We start from the raw sequence: 25,869 nt of genomic DNA, 5'->3' as shown, positions 1-25,869 counted from the left end.
GGCGCCGGCCAGCGGGATGCGCTTCTCGCCGCCCGGAGACCCGACGCCGCCACCGGAGCCCCGGCCATGGACGTGGAGGAGGCCTTCGCTCAGGCGGGCCAGATGGGGCCCTTCCAGGTCTGGCTCTGCGTCTTGCTGGCCGCGCTGCTCCAGGTGAGGAAGCGGGACGGGGCCGAGGGAGGGAGGGAGGGAAGCCGAGAAGGGAGAGGGACCTCCAGAGGCATCTAGTCCAACCCCCGGCCACGCAGCCATTCGCCACGCTTGCAGCGTAGTAGTAGTAGTAATAATAATAATAATAATAATAATAATAATAATAATAATAATAATAATAATTAATAATAATAACAACAACAACACGATAAAACACCAGACATTAAAAGCTTCCCTATGCAGGGCTGCCTTCAGGTGTCCTCTAAAAGTCAGAGAGTTGTTCATTTCCTCGACATCTTCTGGGAGGGCCTTCCACAGGGCGGGGGCCACCACCGAGAAGGCCCTCTGCCTGGTTCCATGTAACCTCACTTCTTGCAGTGAAGGAGCTGCCAGAAGGCCCTTGGCGCTGGACCTCCGTGTCTGGGCTGAAGGATGATGGGGGTGCAGATGCTCCTCCAGGACCTGCCGCCTGCCCAATGCTTTCCCCAGGGAGGCTGACCTGGCGCCTTCCTTGCCTACCTTTAGGCACCAGGTGGAAATGTTTCTCTTCAACCAGACGTTGGACTGCTGTGGCCTTTTCAATGTGCCTCTGGGGGGGTGGTGGTGGTGGTGGTTAGTTTGTCTTGCTTTTGCCTGTGTTTTATTGTGTGTCCTGTGTTTTCGTTTTGTCTTTTTATGTTGTGATCTTTGGAGGAAGGGCAGTGTGCAGATTTAGCAAGGAATAACAACAACAATAACGCCCACCTCTGCCGTGGCCTCATGGGGAAAAGGAGGTGCTGCTGGTCTCCTCCCACCCCTGAGCCCCAAATGGTCAGAGTGTTGGGCTATGATCTTGGAGACCCGAGTTCGAATCTCCCGTTCCGCCAAGACGCTCGCTGGGTGGCCATGTCTCAGCCTAACCTCCCTCACGGGACTGTTTCTTGTGAGGGTGAAACAGGGAGGAGGAGAGCCATGGGAAGCACCTTGAGCTCCCTGGAGGAAAGGTGATATATAAATGTAAGGAATAAATAAATAGTGGGGGCTGCTCTCTGGGGTCTCCTGGGCTTTGATTCAGCGCACCCCCTTCCAACAATGGCCTTTCATTCCCATTTCAGCCTTCAGGGGAGGTTGATTTGATCCCCCCTCTTTTTCTCTAATGTAGCTCTTCACTCACCCCTTCTTCCTGGTGTGTGTGTGTGGGGGGGGTGAGTCCTATTTTGTGGTTTGCCTGTGGTGCCAAAATGTATTAGGCTGGCCCTGCACCAAGTAGATGGGTAGCCCTAAGGGCGACAGGTGCTTGGACAGTATAGCCTCAAGGAGAGTCACTGGTGGTGGTGAGTGCAGTGGCAGAGCTTCATGCTCTGGCACTGGGGGGGGGCGGAGAGCAGGCGGGGGCGGGGCTGGCGCACATCCCGGGGACATGGCACATCACCTATGGGGGTGTGGCGCCCAGCATGGGGGCCGCAGCTGCGATGGCACCCCACCGATATTGCACTGCCAGGGGCGGTGTGCTCCCCCCACACTCCCCTTCCTCTGCCACTGGGTGAGTGTTCCTGTGTAGTTTGTGGCTGTCACACAAAGCCCAAAGGTGAATTGGAAACTACCCTTCAAAACTTCAATTGGAAACAGACAGGCACCTCCATTTTTTTTTTCTGGCCACGACAAGTCTTTCTCCAACCTTGCAGCCGCAGAATTGGGTTTGGCCAGCAGTGCAGAGATCCCTTCTCTCTCTCCTTTCTCCCTGCCTCCCCTTGGGTGAGGAAAGCTGAAGATGCTGTGGCTATTGTAGGCTGAGCTTGGCCAAACCCAACAGCCGTCCCCAGGAAGCCTCCATATACTGAGTGTGGAGCTAAGCTCTGCAGCTAAGCAGCCAGACCAATGAAAGACTGCCAGCTGTGCTGGCTCTGGAGCTGGGAAGTGAGGTGGTGGCTGCCGTAGGTCGGCCACTCACGGCCATGTCAGCAAGCCTTCAACACCCTTCTCAGTCCTAAAGTGGGACCTGGAGATTTTCCCCTGAGGAGGAATCATTCTGCCAAGCACAGTTTTAGCCAGCCCAAAATTATGGATCCCTGTAAATTGTTCCACTCTGATCTTGGCTTTCTCCAAGACCACATGGATACTCATGACTGAGAAGGCCTAATTTGCGTTCAGGTTGTAAGTTTGTGTCTGGTCTGTACTATTTCAGTGTACTCACAAAAATCTTTGTTGACTAGAAACAAGTTTGTTTAGCTTATAACTCATCTCGACGTGTGTGTGTTTTTCTTGGAGAAAACTTATTTTGTATGAAAGAACTTTGAATTATGTTGTAGTGTTAGAGAAGTTCTTATAAGCAAACGGGACTATTGGTTCTTCAGGTGGCATGATCTAAATTTCACAGATATCTGTACAGTGGCACAGAGGCTAAGATGCGGGGCTGTGAATCAGGAAGCCCCTGTTTCATATCTCTACTGGACAGATTTCTGGGGGCAAGCGGAGCAATGCATTACTCTGGCAAATGCGTATTTAGAGAAGAGGACTGGAATGTGTGCGCTTAACACTTTCTTCACCATAGTTTGCAATTGGTTTCATATCCGGATTGTTTTGAAGCTGCTAATAATTGTTTCTTGGTTTGGATGAAACTGGGGGCCTACCCACATTTCTGTTCCATGATTTCAAGAGGTTCTTCTTTTCCCCACTGCTTCCCCCAGGAAAACCTGTTGTTTACTGTTGAATCGGAACCAGAATCAACTGGGTTTGTTCCAATTTAGCAGTAAAACAGCAGGTTTTCCTGAGAAAGGCAGCAGAACAAATAAAAACCCCTCTTGGCCCTGTGACTTGAAATCACAGGACAAATGGAAGTGTAGATGGACCCTGGAATTACGGTATGCTTATTGCAAAGGGGTTATATAGCCAAGCAAAAAGAGCACTCATAGGATTGCTGTGAATTGACAAGGTGGGAGAAACATTTCCAAAGCTGAAATATGTAAAGATAAACCTGAAATACTGACAATTCTCATTCTAAAAAGCAAATAACCTCTGAGCTATTATGTAGATATGATCAAGGATATTTGTTATTTAAATGTCAGGAAGTTGTTGTTTGTTCTGGCATTGATTTTGATTCTACTTCTCATTGTTTCAGCTCTATGTGGCCAGTGAAGCAGTCCTCATTGCACTAGTGGGGGCCACACCTCCTTACCACTGGGACCTGGAAGGGACCTCTGCAAATAAAAGCCATAGCAATGAGTCGGCTAGCGAAGAAAGAACTTTTAGGAAGTGGCTCCTGACGGCCAATGGGAGTGAAGTTCAGAAACACATACACTTTAGCAGCAACTTTACATCAATAGCCTCTGAGGTAATTGAGCCAGGATTGTTGTGGGGATCTTGGCACTTAACCTTCTAAATTATTGCTACAAAATTGTAGGTGATCCATTAGAGAGAGAAAATCCAAATTCTACAGTAATGTAAGATGCACCAAGTAAGAGGTCCAAAAACAGTGAACAAGCTTTTTTACAGCTCTCTTAATCAGGCTGAGCAACACGAGCAAAATGGGAAGGAAGAGGTCAGAGAATATGGTACAACCAAAATTCTGTCTTGCACCTGGTAAAGGTAAAGGGACCCCTGACCATTAGGTCCAGTCGTGACTGACTCTGGGGTTGCGGCGCTCATCTTGCTTTATTGGCCGAGGGAGCCGGCGTACAGCTTCTGGGTCATGTGGCCAGCAGGACTAAGCCGCTTCTGGCAAACCAGAGCAGCGCACAGAAACGCCGTTTACCTTCCTGCTGGAGCGGTACCTATTTATCTACTTGCACTTTGACGTGCTTTCGAACTGCTAGGTTGGCAGGAGCAGGGACCGAGCAACGGGAGCTCACCCCGTCACGGGGATTCGAACCGCCGACCTGATCGGCAAGTCCTAGGCTCTGAGGTTTAACCCACAGCACCACCCGCGTCCCTATAGTCTTGCGCCTAGGAGAGACTAATTAAGTCTGTGAACCTGGGCTCAAATCCTACTTAGCCAAGTAGTAAGTTCCCTGGGTGACCTTTGGTCAGCCACTGTCAGCCTAGCCTACCTCACAGGGTAGTCGTGAGGATAAAATATGGGTGGATAGAACTATGTATACAACACTGAGTTCTTTGGGAAAGATGGGATATAAATGTGATAAACAAATGAATTTCCTGCATTCCCAAATTGAGATTGCTACAGACCACAGCCTTTTGGACTGCATTATTAATCTCTTCCTCTCCCACTACCCTGCCATTTTGCTTAGCGTCCAGGCAAAAGAAGAGTTAAAGGTTTGCTCGCTATTTTTGTCACATTCTAGTTGGTTCAAAGTAAAGCCTTACCCAAATGTAGCTCTTATAATTTTTCAAAAATAAGTGTTATGATCCTTTCATAAACATTTTGTCTAGCTGTGATCAGATGAACATACCCAGTCCTGTGGATATTGGCATCTGAGACTTTTCTAAAAACCACCAGATTAATTCATTTGATGAAGTGGACTGGAGTCCATATAAGCTTATACCGTAATAAATGTGCTAGCCTTTAAAGTTGTTCCTACAAAAACACCTAGCATGACTACCTCTCTGGAAATTGTGTGTCTGTGTGTGTGTGCTTAAAGGGGAGGAACTAGTTTATGACTCCATAAAGAAGAATAATGTCATTTCTTTACTGGGTTCATGAACAGTGCTATACTTGAATGGTAACTTGAGTGTAGCACAATCTACTTCCTCACCAAGTCTGTTTCACAACAAGCATTGCATAAGTTCATTCCATACTTCAAAGGATATGGTTTGTAGCATTTGTGAAGTATTAATTTCTAAGAAGAACTGTGGCTGAAACATATCACTGTTTCTGAGAAGATCAGCACTGAAGCTAAATTATGAAGTACATGTCTGTTTGCAGGTTTTGGCAATGGAGGTGCTAAACATACTCATTCTCAAAAGACGTGTCCTATTAACAAGATTGTGAAGCCCCCACCTTAATGGATTAAGTTCATACACTGGAATTGTCATATTAGCCAGTAACAAGTCAACAGAATAATGAGTATGCCTTCAGGAAATGCTTTTGCCGACTACCCCAGAGTGTTGCCATTTATCCATTGTACAGAAATACACCTAATCTGTACGCCTGTGATCTTTTAAGAGATGCATTTTAAACTTGAAGCATCTCAATATTGGCCTTTCTTTGGAGGTTTTGCCACTCCTGTTTAGCTTCTGTATGTGGTACATGGACAATAAATATGCAATGTTACCTATAGATATAAATCAGTAAGGAGAGAAAAGTACTTTTATTTACACTAGGAAATAACTTTTTGTCGGGTGCTACTTGTTAGGTGCATGATAATGTTAAAGATAATTTATGGATTTTAAAAAAGAAGCTCTTCCCTTCTGTTGGATTCTGCCTAACTCTGCTTTTTTCTCCCCCTAGTGGTTTTTAATTGGAAATACATCATACAAGATCAGTGCTGCCAGTTCATTTTTCTTCAGTGGTGTGTTTGTTGGAGTGATTACTTTTGGACAGCTCTCAGATCGTTTTGGACGGAAGAAAGTCTACCTTGTAGGTAAGCTGTCATCAGAAAAAGATGAAGGAAAAACCCTTCGTCTTTCTTAGCATAGTTGTATTCTCTGCTTTGTCCAGGTATTTTAAAGGAAAGCCGTGAATTTGAGTACTCTATAGACTACACTTCAGATATTGGGAATCTCATCACAGCTTTCTCTTTCCACAATTTGTAGGGTTTGGTCACCTTCTGGGACATTGGAGACTGCTGTAGAGAGAGCAGGGAGTATGGGCTGATAATAAGAGTTTTTTCAATTTCGTGTGAAAAGAATCCATGAATGGGTTTTAATTGGGGCCCAATTGTCCCATTTGGATTTTGGGGAATTCTCCCTTGTGTCAAATTGGCTAGTGACCTTGTGGTGCTTTGCACTGTGCTGCTTTTCTCTTCCAGCAATGTGTGCTTCTTACTTCAAGAACTCCAGATAGTCGTGGTGATCTGCAGGACTTTGTTGCAGTTTCTTTTGTGGCTCAGTCTGATCTGCATTGTGAAGAGAAACCGCAAAGCTGTCCATATACTTGCAGCCCTATAGTTCTAACCTACTTGTCGGAAGCAAATAAAACAGCTAAATTCCTGTTACACAAATATTCTGGATATTTATTTGTTATCTGAAATATTTGTGCCTTGCCTTCTTACTCACTCATGGATCCAAGAAATTTAAACGATAACATGGGATTAGTTCACCCTCTCTAACTGAAGGCTCACAAACATAGTTACCAGTTCTCTTTTGGTATAACACACACCCTGGCACCAGGAACATCTAACAACAGATGACAGTTACAAGAGGCAAGGTTTGCCTTTGCCTGGGCTGCTGATCTTAAGTGTTGCCTCAGCTGCTCCATCTTTCTCTCCTTAGCAGCCCCCAAGCAGCAAAAAGGACTGTGGGGACAAGATGGCAACATTCCTCACCCTGGCTCAGATATTTTGGCTGTTGCTGCCAGCTCCTAAAGCCCTGGCAAGCCCAAGGTAAATAATTGCCTTTAAAATGGCCACTAGGAAAGCCTGATAGCAGCTGGCTATTAAAATGGGATAATCATATGCACTATTCATTACAGAATTAGAATCCATTTAAATATATAGCACTGCTGATTTTTAAAAAGAGAGAGGATAATTGTAAAACATGATTCCCTCCATCAGGTGTGTCTTATCCATAAAGCAAACCAGACAGCGTATCCTATCATATGTAGAGAACTTTTGTGTAAGATACAGTCAGCTATATTTTTCATGAACAAACACTACATGTGCTTTCTTGAGCAACCAAGCAGAACTGCATTAAAATATTGCACTGTGTCCACAGTGGCTAACTTTGGGGAAAGGAGCAAAAACAACAACCACCATTTACTTCTTGGAAGATGTTCTGAAGGAAATTTTTGTTTGCCTTCCAGGTTTTGCCCTTGACATTTTGTTTGCTGTTGCTAATGGATTCTCCCCTTCGTACGAGTTCTTTGCAGTCTCTCGCTTCTTGGTGGGAGTAATGAATGGTGGGATGTCATTAGTGGCTTTTGTCCTCCTGAACGAATGTGTGGGCACTGCTTATTGGGCTTTGGCAGGTACAACATTTAATTACTGATCTTGATATTAAAAGCTTAAAAAAAATTCTGGCAGCAAATCCAAATTTTAATTCATGTTTGAGAACTGCTTTATACATTATGAGATTGACAGGCACATCCAGGTAATCTGTATGCATCCAGCCATTGATTAATTGATTGATTGATTACCATGTGCACACATGCTTTTGTTGGAAGCTGAGACTTGCTCTTGCTTCCATCAGTTTGTAGACAGCGTTAAAAAAAAAATAGCTTGCATGTTATGGTCATGGTGTATCCTCCAACTGTAACGTGTGAAGTAGTTTATGTTCCCTGTATGCATACGATTGATCCTTCAGCCACAAAGCTCTGCAAATTTTCTGTTGTAAAATGCTAAGCATTCTGTTTCTTACACATTTAAAATACTAGCACAAACTTTAGCCTCTGTAGGATGAGGATAACATACCTAATATATCACATGTCACACTGCCTAAAATTCTCAGTCCAGTTCTGCTCATGCCATTTCACCCGCAAAGTTGTTGACCTTTTTTGTTTTTGTTTTTAGGAAGACCTCACAAATAGTGATTTTAAGAACAGGTTGCAGCATAATTTGTCTTCTCTTTCCATCTTAAATTATCTTTATCTTTGCATCTTTCTTCAGGTAGCCTTCTTTGCCTGTCTGTTTTGTGTTAGCAAACATCATTAAATGGTCAATAACTCTTTTTTCCCTGTCTGCCTTATGTTAGGATCAGTTGGTGGCCTCTTCTTTGCTGTGGGAATTGCCCAGTATGCTTTGTTAGGATATCTCATTCGCTCCTGGAGAATACTAGCAGTTGTGGTTAACCTGGAGGGAACAGTAGTCTTCCTCCTGTCTCTGTAAGTTACCTACCTTAAAATTGTTCTGGTGATGTTCATGAAAAGGTGTGAAAATCACTTATCACTGAATAGAAGTAGTAGTTATCTCTCTTTCTTGCACCCCTTTAAAGTATTTTAAGCTGTTTGATTTCTACTTTCCCTGAACCTACTTTCTCTAAGCCTGGACATAGATTTACCCTCTTCTCATAGGATATTTCTAAACTCTTTCATCTTAACAGTCCTTAGAATCCTCTTCAGTGTCTGTCTTGACGTGTGCTCCCCAGAACTGAACACACAGATTCAGGGTGTGGTTTTAGCAGTGCTAAAGGGAAAAGGAATACTACAGAATTGTGCCAGCACTGCTCCTGTTCACACAGCATAGGGCTGACCTTGGCCTTGTGCGACAGCATCACCTTTTGTCTTGTTAGTTTTATCCCCTCTGCTCCCTAAATCTGTCTCTGAAGTGTTGCTGCCTTGCCAGATTCCCACCATTTTAAGTGCCATTGTGTGGCTTTTTCCTGCTTGGTCTTCCTTCCTTTATGTTCTGATATACTTGGCAGAAAGTTCTGATCATCCAAGTTAGTTGCCACCTGTCCCAAGATTTCATAAGCTGTAAGCTTCAGACTTCTTTCCCCTAATGTCATCTGTAGCCGCTGCTTTAGAGGTAGGCTTTCAGTTACATAGAGGCAAACACCTGTTAGGTTGAAGACAGACGTAGGATTTGAAGAGCATTTGCAAGAGGCATTATAAACTGGCATTGACATCTGTAATATACGGACACACACATTAAGTTGAGCATTGCATCAGCCTTCAGTCTTGCCTCTCTCGTGCTTCTAGCAAGTTGCTTATTTCTTTCACTTTTTTTTTTTGATGATGCATATAAATTTGCTTATTCATTCAAATGAGGAGAAAAAGTTTGAAAATCAGTTGCAAAACTGCTCTGGAATTTTGGGTGGTAGGGAAGGTGCTTGATTGATGTAGGAAGTACATGTCCACCAAAACTGACTTTTCCTTGTTGAAAGTAAATTCCTTTTTTTTTTTTTAAGAATTCAGTTGAAAGGGCACATGTATGAGGGAGACAGAGAGTGAGTGACTGGATGTATTTAGCAAACGGTCTTGGTTGCATCGGTGTTACATATGAAATTACCTGACCAGGTGGGGAAGTTCCTCCATGGGCCATGATGATGGATGTGGGAGGCTGATTCCAGTTGGGTTTGCATTTGACACCAAATTTAAAAGGCACAGGGAGTGCACTTGAAGGCCCCTCACTGTTCCTTTGCAAAGGCATCTTTACCTGTGGCTGCCCCACACCTGATGACATGTGGGCGTGGCTTGGGGGAAATGGCTTCGTGGGCCAAATTAGGACCTCCATCAGCCTAATTTGCCCTACGGGCTGGAAGTGTTTCCCATGCTTGTCTTGTACAAATTGAAAACTTCAAGCAGCAATGAAAAATGGATGATTTCAATAAGGCTGCAGTGACTTTATTTGGAGAAGCCCAAGTCTGTTTTTGGGGGGTGCTAGTGCACATCCGCCATTCAGTCATACGCTGGTGGCAGGATAGAGCATGGGCAAGCAATGCATAATCTTTGAGCGCAATGTGGTTCCTAGTACAAGACCCAGGTTTTACATTTGCCCATTGTGGTTTTCCTTTATTTTACAGAGCATTATTTGGTTGATTGCAGGAGGCTTTAGGCAAGTCATACCTGGTGAATTGAAGTTGCTCCCTTGCTTGTGATAGCACAGTGGATAGAAGTCCATAGGCACCTATAATCTTCAAAAATTAGCAGCAGTCTGATTGCTAAACACAAATAATGTGAAGGCCTTTCCCAAGATACATCTGTGCAATCCAGACTCTATCTGAAATGTCGTAATTTCTTCTTCAAAAATGTTTCTAGTCTTATTGGGTGCAGAGTAGCTTGACAAATTAAAGGTTCAGGGAGAATGTATTTCCCAAATAATTATGTGATTAATCATTTCGAAGACCATACTACTAGTTTTAAGGTTTTCAATATAGTGCAATTTTGTACACACTTACTCAGAAATAAGTTCTACTATGTTCAACAGGGTTTCCTCCAAGGTAAGTGTGCAGAGGGTTGCAGACTGAATTAAATAATAGAATTGTAGAGTTGGAAGGGGCAATGGGGGTCATCTAGTCCAACCCCCTGCAGTGCAGGAATCTTTCACCCAATGTGGGGCTCGAACCCGTGACCCTGGGATTAAAGAGGCTCAGGCTCTACTGCAGATAGAAGTAATTACAAGCATCGTTTAATTCATGGCTACTTTAAGTAGGTCAAAATATTCATAATAGGTTATGAAATAAAGAAATACTTGAAAAAGGAAAGAAGTAATCTCTTTTAAATCTAAAAGTATAATAAAATAATAATCGATTTACAATAATGTAAATAAATTGTACATATGCATATTCTACTGAAACTTGTTCTAAACCACAATCACCATTACCTAGCACTCTAAAAAATCTATATAGTGTTGCCTCTCTTATGTAGTATGCTGACAGATAACACCAAAACATCCCAGATATTTTTGACACATTCTGAAATGGAAGGAACTGAGCCCCCCCCCCCCCCGACTTTTGCAATATTTGTCTTTGCTGCAAATAATAAATTTACTGTTACTTCCATATTGTCTTTAAGAATTACATCCTTTAAATAACTTACCTAATAATCCAAAAACTTTGTTATCTGATATTCTAATACTTCTGAAATGACATTAAAATTGTGTTCCAATATACCTGAATTGTTGTGCAACTCCAAAATATATGAAAAATCCACTTGTGACATACTATATCTCCAACTCTTGTCCTGAACTGAAGGATATATTTTGTTCAGTCTATCTATGGCCAAATACCACTGATAATAAAAGGGAAGCAAGGAATCTTAGCATCTGACTGAGAATGTTGATATATGTGATCTACAATTTTTAAATAAAAATACATGTTCATTACAGAATATTATGACGATGATAATTTATTATTTGTATTGTTATTACAAAATATGCATATTTTGAATAATAGGGAGATGAACTGTGTCAGTGTCAAGTGCTGTTCTCAGTACTTTTCCACACCACTGCTTTCACACTACTTTTTCAAGTTCTGTATTACGTTTACGTTTGCACATTCAGAATTTTCCTAAATCAGCTTAACATGGCTGCATTCAGTGCATAGTTGTGAGCTGCAGTCCTACAAAACTGGTCTTGTTTATCCCTGTGCAAAGCAGCAAAGATTGAAGTCTATTTGCAGTATAAAACTTGTTAATGAATGTGCTTTTTTCTTTTTTACCCGAAATGCCAATATTGAGTAGTAAAACAACTCTAATGCCATCTGTGGAATGTTTTCTCTCTTTTTGTTCTTTGTAGATTCATTCCTGAATCACCTCGTTGGTTGTATTCACAAGGACGGCTGAGTGAAGCGGAAGATTCCCTCTACCTCATTGCAAAGAGGAACCGCAAACCAAAGTGCACTTTTTCACTTAAACTCCCTACTGAACGGAGTTATAAAGAGACCAGTAGCATCTTGGACCTGTTCCGGTACAAGATCCTTTTGGGACGTACTCTGATCATGATGTTCATCTGGTACTTACGCTATCTTTTGATCTGATTTTGAAATTGCTACTACTGTACTGTTGAAATACAACAGAGAAAATATGTTACAGCCCCAAACTCTTTTTTTAAAAAAAACAGGCTGCAAAACCCATTTGGAGTTTTATGCTTTTAAATATCTTTTACAAGAACAAAAAAAACTGTAGAATATCGAAGATCAGAGCCTGTGGGATTATTTTAGTACATACTTACACAAAGACCAAGTGGTCCTTGAATGGTAGAGTAAAAATCATTTTGTGAGCACTTTTTCCATGTGGCTTGACATTTTAATACGAATCTTACAAGACAGTTTGAGTAATGTCTCTTTGTTAAATAGCTGGAAGACCACTGACATGTACAAATGTGGTTTATGTTGTCTGGATCAAAGCAGAACCTTTTTTTGTTTTGTTTAATGAAAGAAATAAGACATGGAGGTTCAGTGATCTGAATGGAAAGGCTGGCTTTAGGTGCTTGTAAAGAAAGCAGTTTCTCCCATGGAAGGCAACTAGAGAAGACCGAAGGAGGGAGGTGCCAGGGTGTGTGGATGTTTAGTGTGCTTTTTCTGGACTTTTAGCTGCACTGGTCTGCTATTTTCAAGCCTGTCATTTAGACTAGCAGGGATCGCTCAAGGGTCCCTGGGTGCTGATTCAGTGGACCTGATAATCTAAAAAATAAAATAAAAAATACCCTGCCTGGAAATGCTTTAGATACCCAATGCCAAAATGTAATTCGTATTTATATTGCCCTGATCATGCATTTGTTATGCTGATATTATGCTTGATCTTTAAAGCCCTTTGCGGCCTAGGACTCTCGTACCTACGGGACTGCCTCTCCTGGTATGCCCCGCGGAGGACCTTAAGGTCCATAAATAGCAACACTCTAGAGGTCCCGGGCCCTAAGGAAGTTAGATTAGCCTCAACCAGAGCCAGGGCCTTTTCAACACTGGCCCCGGCCTGGTGGAACGCTCTGTCTCATGAGACCAGGGCCCTGCGGGATCTGGTTTCTTTCCGCAGGGCCTATAAGACAGAGTTGTTCCGCCTGGCCTTTGGCTTGGAACCAGCCTCATACCCTCCCCCTCTTTCCTTTTCCTTCTGGGGACTTCCCTGGCTTTTCTGGCCCATATAGGACCAGTCTGGATAGTTGGCCTTGGTGAAGATTTGACGTTTCCTCCCCCCAAACAGTTTTTGATCTGGGCTTCTACTGAAATGAGGCTGCATTTTAAGTTGTATTTTAATCAATTGTTTTCATACCTGATGTTAGCCTCCCTGAGCCCGGTCTTGGCCGGGGAGGGCAGGGTATAAATAAAAATAAATAAATATCGAGAAGCCCCAGTCAATAAGTTCCATACCTAAAGCATCACATCCTTCTCTGAGTTCAAGGTTACAGCTACTCTATAGGCAGAAAACTAGAAGAAGCAACTTTGCATTTTACATCTCTTTCTTTTTACTCGCCACAGGTTCGTATGCAGCTTGGTTTATTACGGTCTTACCCTCAATGTGGGTGACCTGGGTGGCAGTGTCTATGTCAACCTGGCTCTTTCTGGGCTAATAGAGATTCCAGGATACCCTCTCTGCATCTACTTGATTGGCAAAAAATGGTGAGTGTTGGAATGCTAGATAAATTTCTTTTTTACCTCTTTCTTTCTTTCTTTCTTTTGAGTGGCAGCAGCAGTGGGTGAGGTTGTGGATACTTCCTGGTGAGAAGGGGGAAAGGAGAGAATTAGAAAAAGCAGGTGGCAGGAAGAGATCTCGAAAGATCCTGTCCCATCCAGAGGAAGGGGGAGGCAAGAAATCATCTCAAGAGATTCCCTCTTCTGCGGGTCTGCGCACGTATGCCCCTTCTCCTAGGTAGACGTTATTCATGTAATCAGCCCTCTAGCCTGGTCATCTTTCTCATGATTATCAGTTTCATTGCTGTGTGTGCTGCTTAGCCCGAATCTGTTCTTCTGCAGTAAGCAATGCTATACTATTTTCCTCTAGTGTGGGAGGTGCTTGTATTTCTTCATTTGAAAATGATTGAGATTGATCCCCAAGGAAAGGTGAATAAGAAGATACTGGCATAAAAGATACTGGGCATAAAAAATTAAACCAATACATGTGGGAATGCAACGTGCATGAAAAACTTTTTTTGTCAAGCTCCGGAGGGGTAGCCTTGTTAGTCCATTGCAGGAAACACTACAAAGAGTTTTGTAGCACTTTAAAGACTGAAATATTGTGAATGTGGCATGCATATATCTCTTGAGGTGGTGTTGTGGTGTGTCTCGTCACATGAGGTATATTGCAAGACCTGGCATCATGATGAATCTCACGATGTGACATGACATGGTGTTTCACATCACTTGGCATTATGTGGCACATGATGTGATAACCTGACATGATGGTGCATGAAGTAGTGTATCTCATGAAGCATTCATGCACAGGTACAGAGGAATTACAATGAATGGGCCCCAAAGGGAATGGAATCTAGGAGATCTAGTAGGTTTATGATGACTCCTAACAATAGTAATTGGTGACAGCACAAGTCTTCCTAGGTTTGCTCTCCTAATTTAACACCCATAGTGGGTGTTTCAAGTTAAGACCTAAACAAAACAAAACCTAATAAGAAAACCTAGTTCAATTTTCTTTCCTGGTGACTCCTTTTAAAGTTTTTGTTGTTGATGATGATGGTGGCAAGTGATAATTAGGAATTTGGGTAGTAGGTGCCTGAGATGATTTTGACATTCTAAGAGATACTTGTTTTTATCTCTGCTTCTCTTCAAAAATCTGTAATAACTTTGTTGACTGAAGAGTAATAGGCTTCCTGCACTGAAGCCCTGGATGTAAAGGGAGCTTGTTTTCTATTTGCTTTGCATTTTCATTGTTCTCTATCTTTCCGGTTCTTCAGGTTTGGCCGTAAACGGACGCTTGCAGCTTTTTTGTTCCTGGGAGGACTGGCCTCTCTTATCGTCATGTTTCTTCCAGAAAAGAAAGGTAAAAGTGTTGTTCTTTTAACTATGGAGCAGACTGCAGGAGGCCAACGTCTTGCAGTGAAGCCTTTCTCAAATCTGCAGGGGAGCAGCAATCTCCAGCTGCTCATATGGAGAGTTTTGCCTTGGGCAGCTGGAACCAGACACACAAGAAATAACTGATCTTAGAAGCTTGAGAAGTAGTTAAAAATGTAACCCATCTAATTCCCAAGTCCAGCCTCTCTAAGAGTGTCTCCTTTTGAGCACGCAGCAGAAGACTTGGTCATGTTCATTGGGTCTCTTCTGAGGAAATCTTAGTTGGACACCATGAAGGGAACCGTTCCCCTTCTGTGAACACAACATTAAATGGCGCTTCTCCTAGTTCCCCAGTACAAGGCCAGGTGGCCGTTTGACCAGAGTGTGCTTTCTGTCAAACAAGCTCCCTGAAACTCCTCCTCCTTTGATAAAATGGGAACAGGCTGGTTTTCCTGTTGCCTAGCAAGGGGGCGGAGGGGGGGGGGTCAACTTTCAGCCTAAAGCCAAAAGGCCATCCTTGCTTACTACAGCATCTTTACAAGCTTTGCCTTTCTCCCCCAACAGCTACAGGAGTGTTTGCCATTGTAAACAGCCGCTCATTGTCTTTACTGGGAAAACTGACAATCAGTGCAGCATTTAACATTGTCTACATCTACACATCAGAACTTTATCCTACAGTGATCAGGTAAGACAGGTTCAGTTTGGTGGCTTCTGTTGTCTATATGAGACCACCTGACTTTCCTTCTTCTTGGGAGGCACCGTTCAGTTGAAATTCATAGGTCCTTGTTTTTAGGGTGGGGTTGCAGTATCTCTCTATAACTGCAGGTCCTTTCCCTGAGGGGCTTGCAGGTGAGAATTCAACTTCTCCCCATTCCCAAATGCAAAATTTAAATGTGAACATCCCTGTTTAGCTAAAGAAATCCACTTGAATGATAGTTTCCTTTTGTGGGAATGTTGAGGAAAGTAGGAGAGGATATACTCATAGAATCATAGAGTTGGAAGAGACCACAAGGGCCATTGAGTCCAACCCCCTGCCAAGCAGGAAACACCATCAGAGCACTCCTGACATATGGTTGTCAAGCCTCTGCTTAAAGACCTCCAAAGTAGGAGACTCCACCACACTCCTTGGCAGCAAATTCCACTGTCGAACAGCTCTTACTGTCAGGAAGTTCTTCCTAATGTTTAGGTAGAATCTTCTTTCTTGTAGTTTGGCTCCATTGCTCCGTGTCCGCTTCTCTGGAGCAGCAGAAAGCAACCTTTCTCCCTCCTCTATGTGACATCCTTTTATATATTTGAACATGGCTATCATATCACCCCTTAACCTCCTCTTCTCCAGGCTAAACATGCCCAGCTCCCTTAGCCGTTCCTCATAAGGCATCGTTTCCAGGCCTTTGACCATTTTGGTTGCCCTCCTCTGGACACGTTCCAGTTTGTCAGTGTCCTTCTTGAACTGTGGTGCCCAGAACTGGACACAGTACTGATTGAATATTATCCCTCCTCACTCATGCTAGTGAGCAAGGAGCAGAGCACCTTCCCTTGCACATTGCTGGAAGCAAGTTGATGGATTCGTTATAATCATTTAAGTTAAGCAATCCAGTCTGGCTTGTCCAGTCTGGATTGTTCCTGGTAAAGGTAAAGGTACCCCTGACCATTAGGTCCAGTCGTGACCGACTCTCACTTTATTGGCCGAGTCCAATATTTAGTCCAAGGAGTCCATACAGAAATAGTAAAGGAGTTTGTTGTTTCTCTGGGATTAAGAAGGCATTCAGAACGTAATGTGTTAAGCCCTTCTGCTACCCAGGAAGGCAAGAACCATGTGACCAACTCTCTGCGCTGTATCCTGTCCTCTAGGCTCCTCCCAAGGATGTTCCTTTGCCTTTGCCTGGGAATGAGCTTCTGTTCAACCTCTCTTAGAACTCAGTTTCCCCCCTCATTTTAACATTGGCTGGTCTTCCTTAAAAAGTGACAAACTACTTTCTCCTCCTGTTTTACTGCCTTCTCCCTTTTTTAAAAAAATGGCTTCTTTTTTGCTTGTGGCTCAGTTGGTCACACAAGAAGCAGGAGCTGTTAAAAAAAGAGGAGGAGGAGGACACAGCGTGTCCCACGGGTCAAACAGCCTTAAGCAAAAAAGCCGCCTTCCAGTTCTGTGGCTGAGCCGTCCACTGGCAGCTTCCACTGCAAACTCATTCATTCTGCTCCAGGCCAGGCGGAGCTGCTTCAGCTTCCACTGCACTGGGAAGCCAATTCCTGCTGCCATCAGGGCTGTATCTCTTATCAAGTCTACTTTTAAGTCCTTCCATGCCCGGGAACGTGCAAAACTCATGCAAAACTTCTGGAGAGCTCAGCAGCATTCAAAGGAGAATGATGCTTATCTCCCATATGTGGTGACTTGGGAGTAACTGATGTGGAAGGGGGAGGCATTCTGTGCACCATTTTCTGTGCTAGGCACCGTCTTCAGAGGCAAAGGATTCAGGCAGAGCAGAATTTCTCTGCCAGGAGGTTGAACAGCCATCCAAAGCAGATTTTTCATTAGAAAACAGGCAGCATTCTACCCCTGCACAAAATAATTCATTCTATTTCTCCTTCAGCCTCCCTTGAATCCACCTCAGTCAATAATATATATATTTATTTAGGTGATTTATAGCCCAGTCTTCATTAAAATTATCCCAGAGCAGGATGTAAAAATTGGTAATACATAATAATACAATATAAAAAAACTAAACCACAGCAATAAATCAAAAGTACATCATAGCACCAAAAGAGTGACAGACCATTGCCTCCAGTCAGTTAAGCAAATGCTTGACTAAGTAATGTCTTTACAAGTTGCCTAAAGCACTCACCATTGAAATGTACCACAATAATAGGGGTGAGGAGGGCTGTGTAGCCTCATAGAGAACCACCTGAGGCCACATTGCGGAGCATTGTCAGGCTTATTAAATAGATATTTTCAGCAACCTGCAGGTACTCTTCAGGACTTGAAAGCTTAGTCCTAAGCCTACCTTACTTAAGGAAAAATGCTTCATGTAAATGTAACTGTTTTATTTCCCGCAGGAATGTTGGAATGGGAGCCTGCTCCATGTTCTCCCGAATTGGTGGGATCATCGCTCCTTTTGTTCCGTCTTTGGTTTGTACCAATTTTTCCTTCTCTTACCCACACCTTCCCCCAACTGGACAGTAGCAAAATGCAAAGTACATTTTGCGTGGGTTCAATTTGGCTTTGACTCTGACGTTCAGAATTCTTGAAAATTGCCAGGTGTGTGGGACAGTTGGCTTTGGGGTAGACACGACTTTTGCTGGCTGATGCAACTTTGAAGAGTCCTAAACTCCCCTTGCACACGATAAAGCTGTAGTGATAGTTTCCTGTGAATAAAGAGGCGTGTGAGAGAAAGGGATAGGGGAGGGGAAAGGCAATGCAGAGGTGCCTAAGCATTCAAGTGGGCCACCTGCAGCTGGTGGACCTGTTGAACATAGATGAACAAAGCCACCTTGTAAAGGCTCAGTCCATCGGCCTATTTAGTCAAGTTCTCCCTGCTGTGCTTGCCAGCAGCTCTTCAAGAATGTTGCCATCTGAGATCTTTTAGAACCGGAAATATTGGTGAGAGTGTGTGCTCTCTCAGTTGAGCCCTGCACCCTCCCCAATGTGGCTGCTTCATTGACTGTTCTACTGCCTCTCGTTGGCAGCTCTCCCTGTTCATATTTGTGAGAGGAGAGTGGGAGCCAGAGCTCCTTCAGAGAGTTTTTGTAATAGTTTGTCATGAGAGTTGTTCTGTTCCTTCCACCCTTGATCCTGACAGGTGTGGCTAGGGCATAGATGTCTGAGTCTGGTTCTTCTATCTCCCCTCTCTTCCGTACTATCCCTCTCTCCAGACTCTGTTTTTGTAACTGTGCTCTTGCACAACCCAATTTTTGTTGTCTCTGCATGCATAATTTGGGGTCAGTTCACATGACCAATAGGGACGTGGGTGGCGCTGTGGTCTAAACCACTGAGCCTTTTGGGCTTGCCGATCAGAAGGTTGGCGGTTCGAATCCCCGCGATGGGATGAGCTCCCGTTGCTTGGTCCCAGCTTCTGCCAACCTAGCAGTTCGAAAGCACACCCAAAAATGCAAGTAGATAAATAGGTACTGCTCCGGCGGGAAGGTAAATGGTGTTTCTGTGCGCTGCTCTGGTGTCGGTGCTCCATTGCACCAGAAGCGGCTTAGTCATGCTGACCACATGACCCGGAAAAATTGTCTGTGGACAAATGCCGGCTCCCTCGGCCTGTAAAGCGAGATGAGCGCTGCAACCCCAGAGTCGTCTGCGACTGGACTTAACTGTCAGGGGTCCTTTACCTTTACCTTTTTCACATGACCAGTAGATGTGTTGAAGATGTGACTCATGCTGTTGTGTGTGGTTGTTTCGCTGCAGTTGCAGCCTGTAAGTGGCCCAACGTGTGCTTTGCCAGTGCAGAACAGCTGAAAGAAGATTGAATAGCTGTTATGTCCTTGCACCATCATTTCATGATTAACATGAACATATTTGAGCCCTAGCTACTACTGCTGCTGTTTGTTATATTTGTTCTTTCTTTTCTTTTCTTTTTTTACAGAAATCTGTGCAATGGTCTCTGCCATATATTGTGTTTGGTGTGGCGGGCTTGTTCGCTGGTCTTCTGAGTCTGTTATTGCCAGAAACCCTAAATAGCCCCCTGCTGGAGACGATATCTGATCTACAGGTTTGCTCATATCGGCGGCTAGGAGATGAAGCTGTTTCGCTGCAAACAATGGAAAGCTCACGGGTATAAACCTTTGCCAGTTCCCCTCCTGTTACAAAAGCTGTCAAGTTGAATAGGAAGTCCCAGCTTCTTTAGGGTTATGTGGTGTCTGCCACTGCAGACGGGCTCCAAGGAGAAGATATTAAATATTTAGTTGTGCCTTTTAGATATGTTAACTGCTAGGCAAATGACTACATCCCAGACAAATAGCCACTTTCTCTCTGGCTGCTAGCTTTAGATCAGAGCCTGCTTCCTCCTTTATTTCAAAGGATCACAACTGTTACCTATTCATTCTTCTCATCGGCCCCCCCAAAAGAATATTGAGTTGGAGAGAAACAACAGGAGGCCTTCATGCTGTTGAACATGTGAAGACAGCATTTCCTAGAGGAAGGGGAGCAGCCACCATGAAGGAACTGTGTTCTGGCATGCTTATTGTGTCTACAAATGTCCTATCCTACCCAGCAACAAGAAAGAGAAAGGTCGAGCCCCAAACCCTCTGTCAGCAATGAAGGAAGCAAAATTGACTGGCAGCAGGGTTTGGCTGCCATTTTATTGTCGATCATAGCTGTGGAAGTTTTGGAAGGAGAAATCAGTGGTGCCAGATATGTTGAGCGCTTCTCTCCCTTGACTTAAGAGTACAAAGTGATAGCCAGTTCAGGAAGAAATGCAGTCACTTGCCTGCTCTGTGCTTTGTAAAAGTCAGTGGCTTCTTATTCTTGATTATAAGAGGCGAGCCTCAAAGGTGCCATAATCGTGTTGCCCAGGTTGTCCTGTTTGCAGCGATAGTAATGACATTTTAATGTTCTTTATAGAGTGCTGAAAACACTATGCTTTATTTCTTTATTTCGTAAGATTTATACGCTCCTTTATTAGGGGGTGGGGGGACAGCTTCAAAACAGCTGATAAAGAGAATGATCCACTTTAGTATTATCCCATATGGAGGTTTGGGTTGAAGCTGGGTTATAAAGGCCTGGTGGAAACTGAACATAACATGACCTAGTGAATAGTCTTGCAAGGCTGAAATTAATCATCTGAAACATTTTACTCGAAACTTGGTGAAGGATAGCTCTGATATCAGAATCTCATTTTCCTTCTAGTCTGACCACGATAGTTCAGCTGGGAGTGGAAGTGAAGATGAAGAGTTCTATGATGCTGATGAAGAGACTCAAATGATCAAGTGATGGATAAAACACTTCTGTTAAATGCTGTGTCCTTTATGAATTATCCAGCCAGCTTTATCTGAACAAACCTAAAAGCCAGGAGCAATCAGTGAGCAGAAGAACCGTACTATTGTGTCTGCTTTTAGGAGAAAAGTAGGACACCGTTGACAGCTCTTGCAAATAGGATGACTGCTTGTCAGTGACAGCTCTGGCAGATGTAGACTGCTCCTGATTTATAGACAAGGAAGGCATTTGCAGGATACGCATTGTCTGACAGCACTTGTGAATCCTAAAAGCGGCCCCAACGTTTAGCCAGCTCTCTTCTGCATCTATTGCAGGTTTTTCCCTTGACTTGTTGGAAGTGGTCTGTTTGTTAAGCTTGGATTTTATGCTACCCTGGTGAAACTTGATTGTGGAGAGGCATTGTTAACTATTTAGTGGGGGAAATGTGAAGTACTGCAAGATGTGGCAATTTTGCTGTCAATGCAATTCCTGGTGGTTCTGCATTGTGTGTGATTTTAATCTTGGGGTAATGCAGAAAGGGGATCAGGCATGGTTCTATATAACAGAGCAAGACTGCAGAGACCTGTAATACAGACCAACTGATTTAAAAGGCGACCGAATCACAGTAATGGTGGATTCACAACTTCATTTTTAAAGTTTTTATTTTAACTTGCCTTTGTTGACCTGTTACGTTGCCTCTTTTGGATATTTCAGTGCCATTTGTCATGTATACCTTTGGTGAAGGAGTCATCAAGGTGAGATAACTCATTCTGCTTTGGGCTTACCCTTGCCTTACAAAACAGTAGGAGCAATTGCTTCTTGCTGGTTAAATGGAAGGGAAGTCTAGCAGGTGTTGCTAATTTGGATTCAATCTGTGTTTGGTTTCTCCTTGTCAAGGGACTACAGCTTTGTGTTTACAAGGAAACTTTTCCTTTTTCAGACGTATGTGGCTGTGTGTAGCGCTAGACATTTCTTCCTCCCCTTTAGAAAGGAGCAACTTGAGCTGCACAATAATCCACTCAGTGCCATCTCCTTCGTGCTTCAAGCATATTGATACATCGTCTCCCTTTCCCCTCCTGTATTTAAATGGGAGAGAAGAGACTTGAGGCCTGAGATGGGAGCTCCTGAAAGCTTTTCCAATCACCACCTGTGACTGCAAGGCAAGGGTGGTTGTGGCTCCATTGAAAGGTTTCCTACTGCTCCTGCAGTCATCGTCTTCAGTGGGTTCAGTCTTAACGGATTCAAGATTGCACCTAGATACGAAGCAGGTATCGCTGCCTCTCTCAACTTGGGGAAGATCTGAGAGCTTCCGTTTTGAACCGAGCTCCACATTTGAAACAGATATGTGCCTAACACTAACTAGGTAACAATGGTCAATGGCCTCTGGGCCAGCAGTTCTTGGTGCTTTAGATACTTCTTTGGTTTCCTATCTTGAGGCAGGAAACTGGAAGACATGGTCTAGGTTAGGAGATCTTTTCCAACCACGGTAGTTGCTCCAAATTGTTTTTACCAAAACTAAAACAGCAGTAGGAGGCCCATCTGTGCTGGCAGGTTTCTCCAAGACTAACTGAAGCTCATGCTCCACTTTATAAAGGGACCAGTCTTCACAGGATCAACTTCTTTTTAATCAATCCAGACTCACAGACTAGAAGGCATTTTTCTACTACATTTTGTGTCTAAAATATTCATGTTCCTGGGCAGGGACTTGATGTTTGGTTGTTTCACTTTTGACTCAAGTCACAGGAGATCTGATAGCATTTTGTTTTTCCCAGGTAGCCATTTGGTTTCGGGAGAAGCACATTTTCCTGGCGTTTGTTGAGAAAGCAATACTCCTGCCTAGGACTTAGCTCCAGTTACGAAGGCCAGGCTGAGCTTGTATGTGTTTCATGGGCACCTATTGACAAGTGAACAGCAGCAACGCATTCCACTTTCCTTTTGCTCAAAATATTTGATACATTAGCGTTTTTCATCATAGTTTCCTTTTAGTGGGGAGGTCTATTTCTGAGCTTTATATTCCTCCCAATATGCAAACACACTGTAAGGACAGGGAGAAGGAGCAGGCAGTGAGCACAACACAGCTCTCCTCCCTCCCACCCCTTCTGTAGCTGATGGGCTTCGGTTCGTTCAAAGCCATTTGCTCCTAACAAATGCAGGAGGGCAGGGGAGACGGGGGGGGAAATGTTGTTGGAAAAGTAGAAAGGCTTATGAAAGTTGTCCCTTTTTTCAGGGTCAGAAGCTCAGTCAGAGCTATGAGGTTTCAGAAAATCCCTCCTCCTGAAATTGAAAAGTGGTGCTATCCTTTTGTCTTTTCATTAAGATAAGCTGCTTTAAGAGTGCAGTGAGTGCTAGGGTCAGACTACACCAGAAAGGAGAGAACTTGGAAGCCTGAATGCTTACTAGGGATAAAATCCTGTTGAAATTAGAGGGACACGCCTTGGTAAGTGTGCGTAGAATTGCACTGTAAGGGAAAATGCTTTTTCAGATTCAAATAAAAATCTGGATTCGTAGGTTTTCCTTCTTGTGTGCAGGTCCTCTTTTAACTGGTTTGTCCTTTGACCTTTCCTCATCAGTTCAAACAGACAGTCTGCTTAAAGAAGTTATTGGGAGCCTAAAACAGGTCCAATATATAAAAACCCTTTAAAATGGGTAAATCATGATCAGTGATGTAGTGATGCTACTATTGAGCACTTTAAAATCCTCAAATGATCGTTTTCTTTGCTTCATTTAGTAGCTGAAGATAATGCTTTCGTTGCCGTATAATACACCTTTAAATACTAAATTCACGTGTGTGTACACACACACACACACACACACACACACGCCTGGATTAGTAAATGATCTGGCACAGTGGAAATGGAATGCCTTGCCTGGAAGCCAGGAAGGAATGTCTTGATGGAAGAAGGCAGGCCACTTGCAGGTAGTTTTCTGTTAGTTTTTCAAAGCCCAGGAAGGAAAGCCTTAGTAGAAAGGAGCACTCTCAGGCCAAACAAGAGTATGTGCTCACTTTCCTCCCTTTGCATGTCTTGAGAGGAGCACTTTTGGATGTCATTAAACCTTTTCACTGGAGGCATTGTTACAAAGCAATAAAGTACTGCATATGAGAAACTTACTGGAACACCATCTGAATGGGAGATCCAGGGAGGACCACTTCCGAAGCCTATTCACCTGTGTCTTCTCCTAGCCTGACTATTTTTAGACGGCTGTTCCAATTCATTAAATCTAACATAAGAAAATGAACTTTGGTTTCTCTTGCTTAAAAAACGAAACTGTACACAATGTTTAGGACTTCATAAGCCCTGATACAGGTAAACTGTTGTAGAGTCCCATTGAATGGAATTCTGATGACTGCAGTCCCACTGTATATATGAACCAGTCCTCAAGGTGAGAACTCTCTGGGAGGAATGAGAAGGTTTGTTTTTTCTCATAAGCACTTTAATGTCTCTGGAAGGATTTATTACTTTGCAGATAGCACCTAGCCAAAGAAATAAATGTCGAGATCTCGAAAAAGGTACATTTTTATTGTGTGGATATCTAATATAGCCACGGCTTAATGTTAGCCAAATCTGGAGCAGGATAGTTGACTGGAAGAGCAAGGTGCAGAGCTGGCTCTTGAGGGGAAGCTCAAACTGGTTACAGCCAAATCAATCCCTGGAATGTCTGCTTTAATCGGTCACAGATAAATTTGCTCCTTTGGGGGCATGTTCAGTACGTGGCTAAAGGGCAAACTCATTTAGGAGCTCACAGCTTCTTCAAGTTACCCCAAATATATACATATATTAGGGACCAATTTAAGGAACTTGATGCATTAAATGCTATCGGTTGCTGTTTTGTCACACAAATGGTACTGCACTTAAAAAACAAAACAAGACCCCTTGCCAACAGATGAAGGGGCTTGACTGGGTAGTATCAGATTGACTGGTGGGATCAGATTCAATCTGCAGCTACTGTACTTCGCCGGAGCTTGCCATTCTTAACCCTAAATGATAAGCTATTCAGAGATTTTAATTGTTTTTTAAAATGTTTTATTAGTTTTTTATACAAAATTTGACATTGTTCAGTTCACATTCAATATAATAATTTCTTACGTTTTGACTTCCCATCCTTACGTCCGTGATGCTCCTATTGTAATCCTTTATCTGCTGCCATAGCTACCATTTATTTTCTGTTATATTGTAACTTGCATTACAATAATTTATTTCTTCTCCTTCCCTTGCCTGGAATTCAAATCCTGCTCGCGATTTCATTTGACTGTAATTTTTCTTAAATAGTCCAAAAAGAATCACCACTCTTTGACAAAATTTCATCTTTTTGATCTCTTTATTTTTGCTGTCAACTTCGCCATCTCAGCATAGTCCAATAACTTTCAAATCCATTCTTCTTTTGTTGGAACTTCTCCTTCTTTCCACTTCAGAAATGTTAATTGTAACTCATTCAAAGATGTCTGTGGAGCCAGTGCAGAGATTTTATCCTGAAGGTGCTTTTATGAACGGTAAATGCTGTTATGTTTCGTAATCCAGAATTTGGGGCACTGAATACAGGAAATATATGGGCATGTACACTTCTTAACACATGTGAAAAGAGACTCTTGCTATCAAATGTATTTTGTGTGTTGCTAAAATCATCGTCTTGTTCTATAATGGTAAAGGTGTAACTTCCTATGTACTGCATTCCTATACATGCTAGTCCTGTCCTTTTAAATATGTTTGTGTCACAGTTGAGTATGCTTTTGGTTCAGATGTGTTTTTGTTTTGTTTCCCCAGCTCCCCATCCTCACATTTGCAAGATTAATTGCTGAATTTTAAAAACTAAGAGGCAGGGTGTAGACAAAGTTTAAGAAAGTTGAATGCAATCTGTGAGAGCTTTGTTTCCAAAGAACTTTACATACATTATTCCATTGCATTCAACAGGTTTTTGACCCAGAGACAAAAATTAACACCATGAGCAGCAACCCCGTTTTCAAGTCAGCTTCTGATCTCTCAGAAAGGCGACACTCTTGCCTGAAAATATTTATTCGCATCATTTGGCTTCAGCCCCATATAATAACAGTATATAGTAGAATTAAAACAGTAATTCACTAGGGAAACCTTTGCCCCACTGGAAATGTTAATGATCTTTGAAAACTGTATGATTATAATTTTACATACCTATGTAAACTCATTAGGACAATTTTACTTGTGTAGGATTTGGCTTGTAGTCTGAGGGTTTAAGATATTTTCCTGTGTTGGAAAGCTGTAAAACTGCCTTTGATTTGCACAATCTGTGTAACGTGTGTTTGACTTACTTTGTGCCTTTTCCCTCTTTTCCCACTTCCAAAACCTCAATAAAAACAAGGCCATCTGCAA

The 25,869-nt window shown here is 43.0% G+C and overlaps 1 protein-coding gene across 1 annotated transcript; it reads left to right on the top strand.

Moving 5' to 3' along the window:
• Positions 1-25,869, top strand: SLC22A15 (solute carrier family 22 member 15). The gene is made up of 12 exons (XM_081177174.1): positions 1-153; positions 3,248-3,460; positions 5,534-5,666; positions 7,046-7,210; positions 7,933-8,062; positions 11,415-11,630; positions 13,093-13,233; positions 14,520-14,605; positions 15,181-15,301; positions 17,668-17,740; positions 19,200-19,388; positions 20,462-25,869. Exons 1-12 carry the CDS (start codon positions 67-69, stop codon positions 20,543-20,545), a joined length of 1,638 nt encoding a protein of 545 aa, XP_081033300.1. The 5' UTR covers positions 1-66; the 3' UTR covers positions 20,546-25,869.

This window comes from Podarcis bocagei (assembly GCF_964188305.1).
Source record: "Podarcis bocagei genome assembly, chromosome: 17".
NCBI classification, from domain to species: domain Eukaryota; kingdom Metazoa; phylum Chordata; class Lepidosauria; order Squamata; family Lacertidae; genus Podarcis; species Podarcis bocagei.
This window is presented reverse-complemented; position numbering and strand designations above follow the sequence as displayed.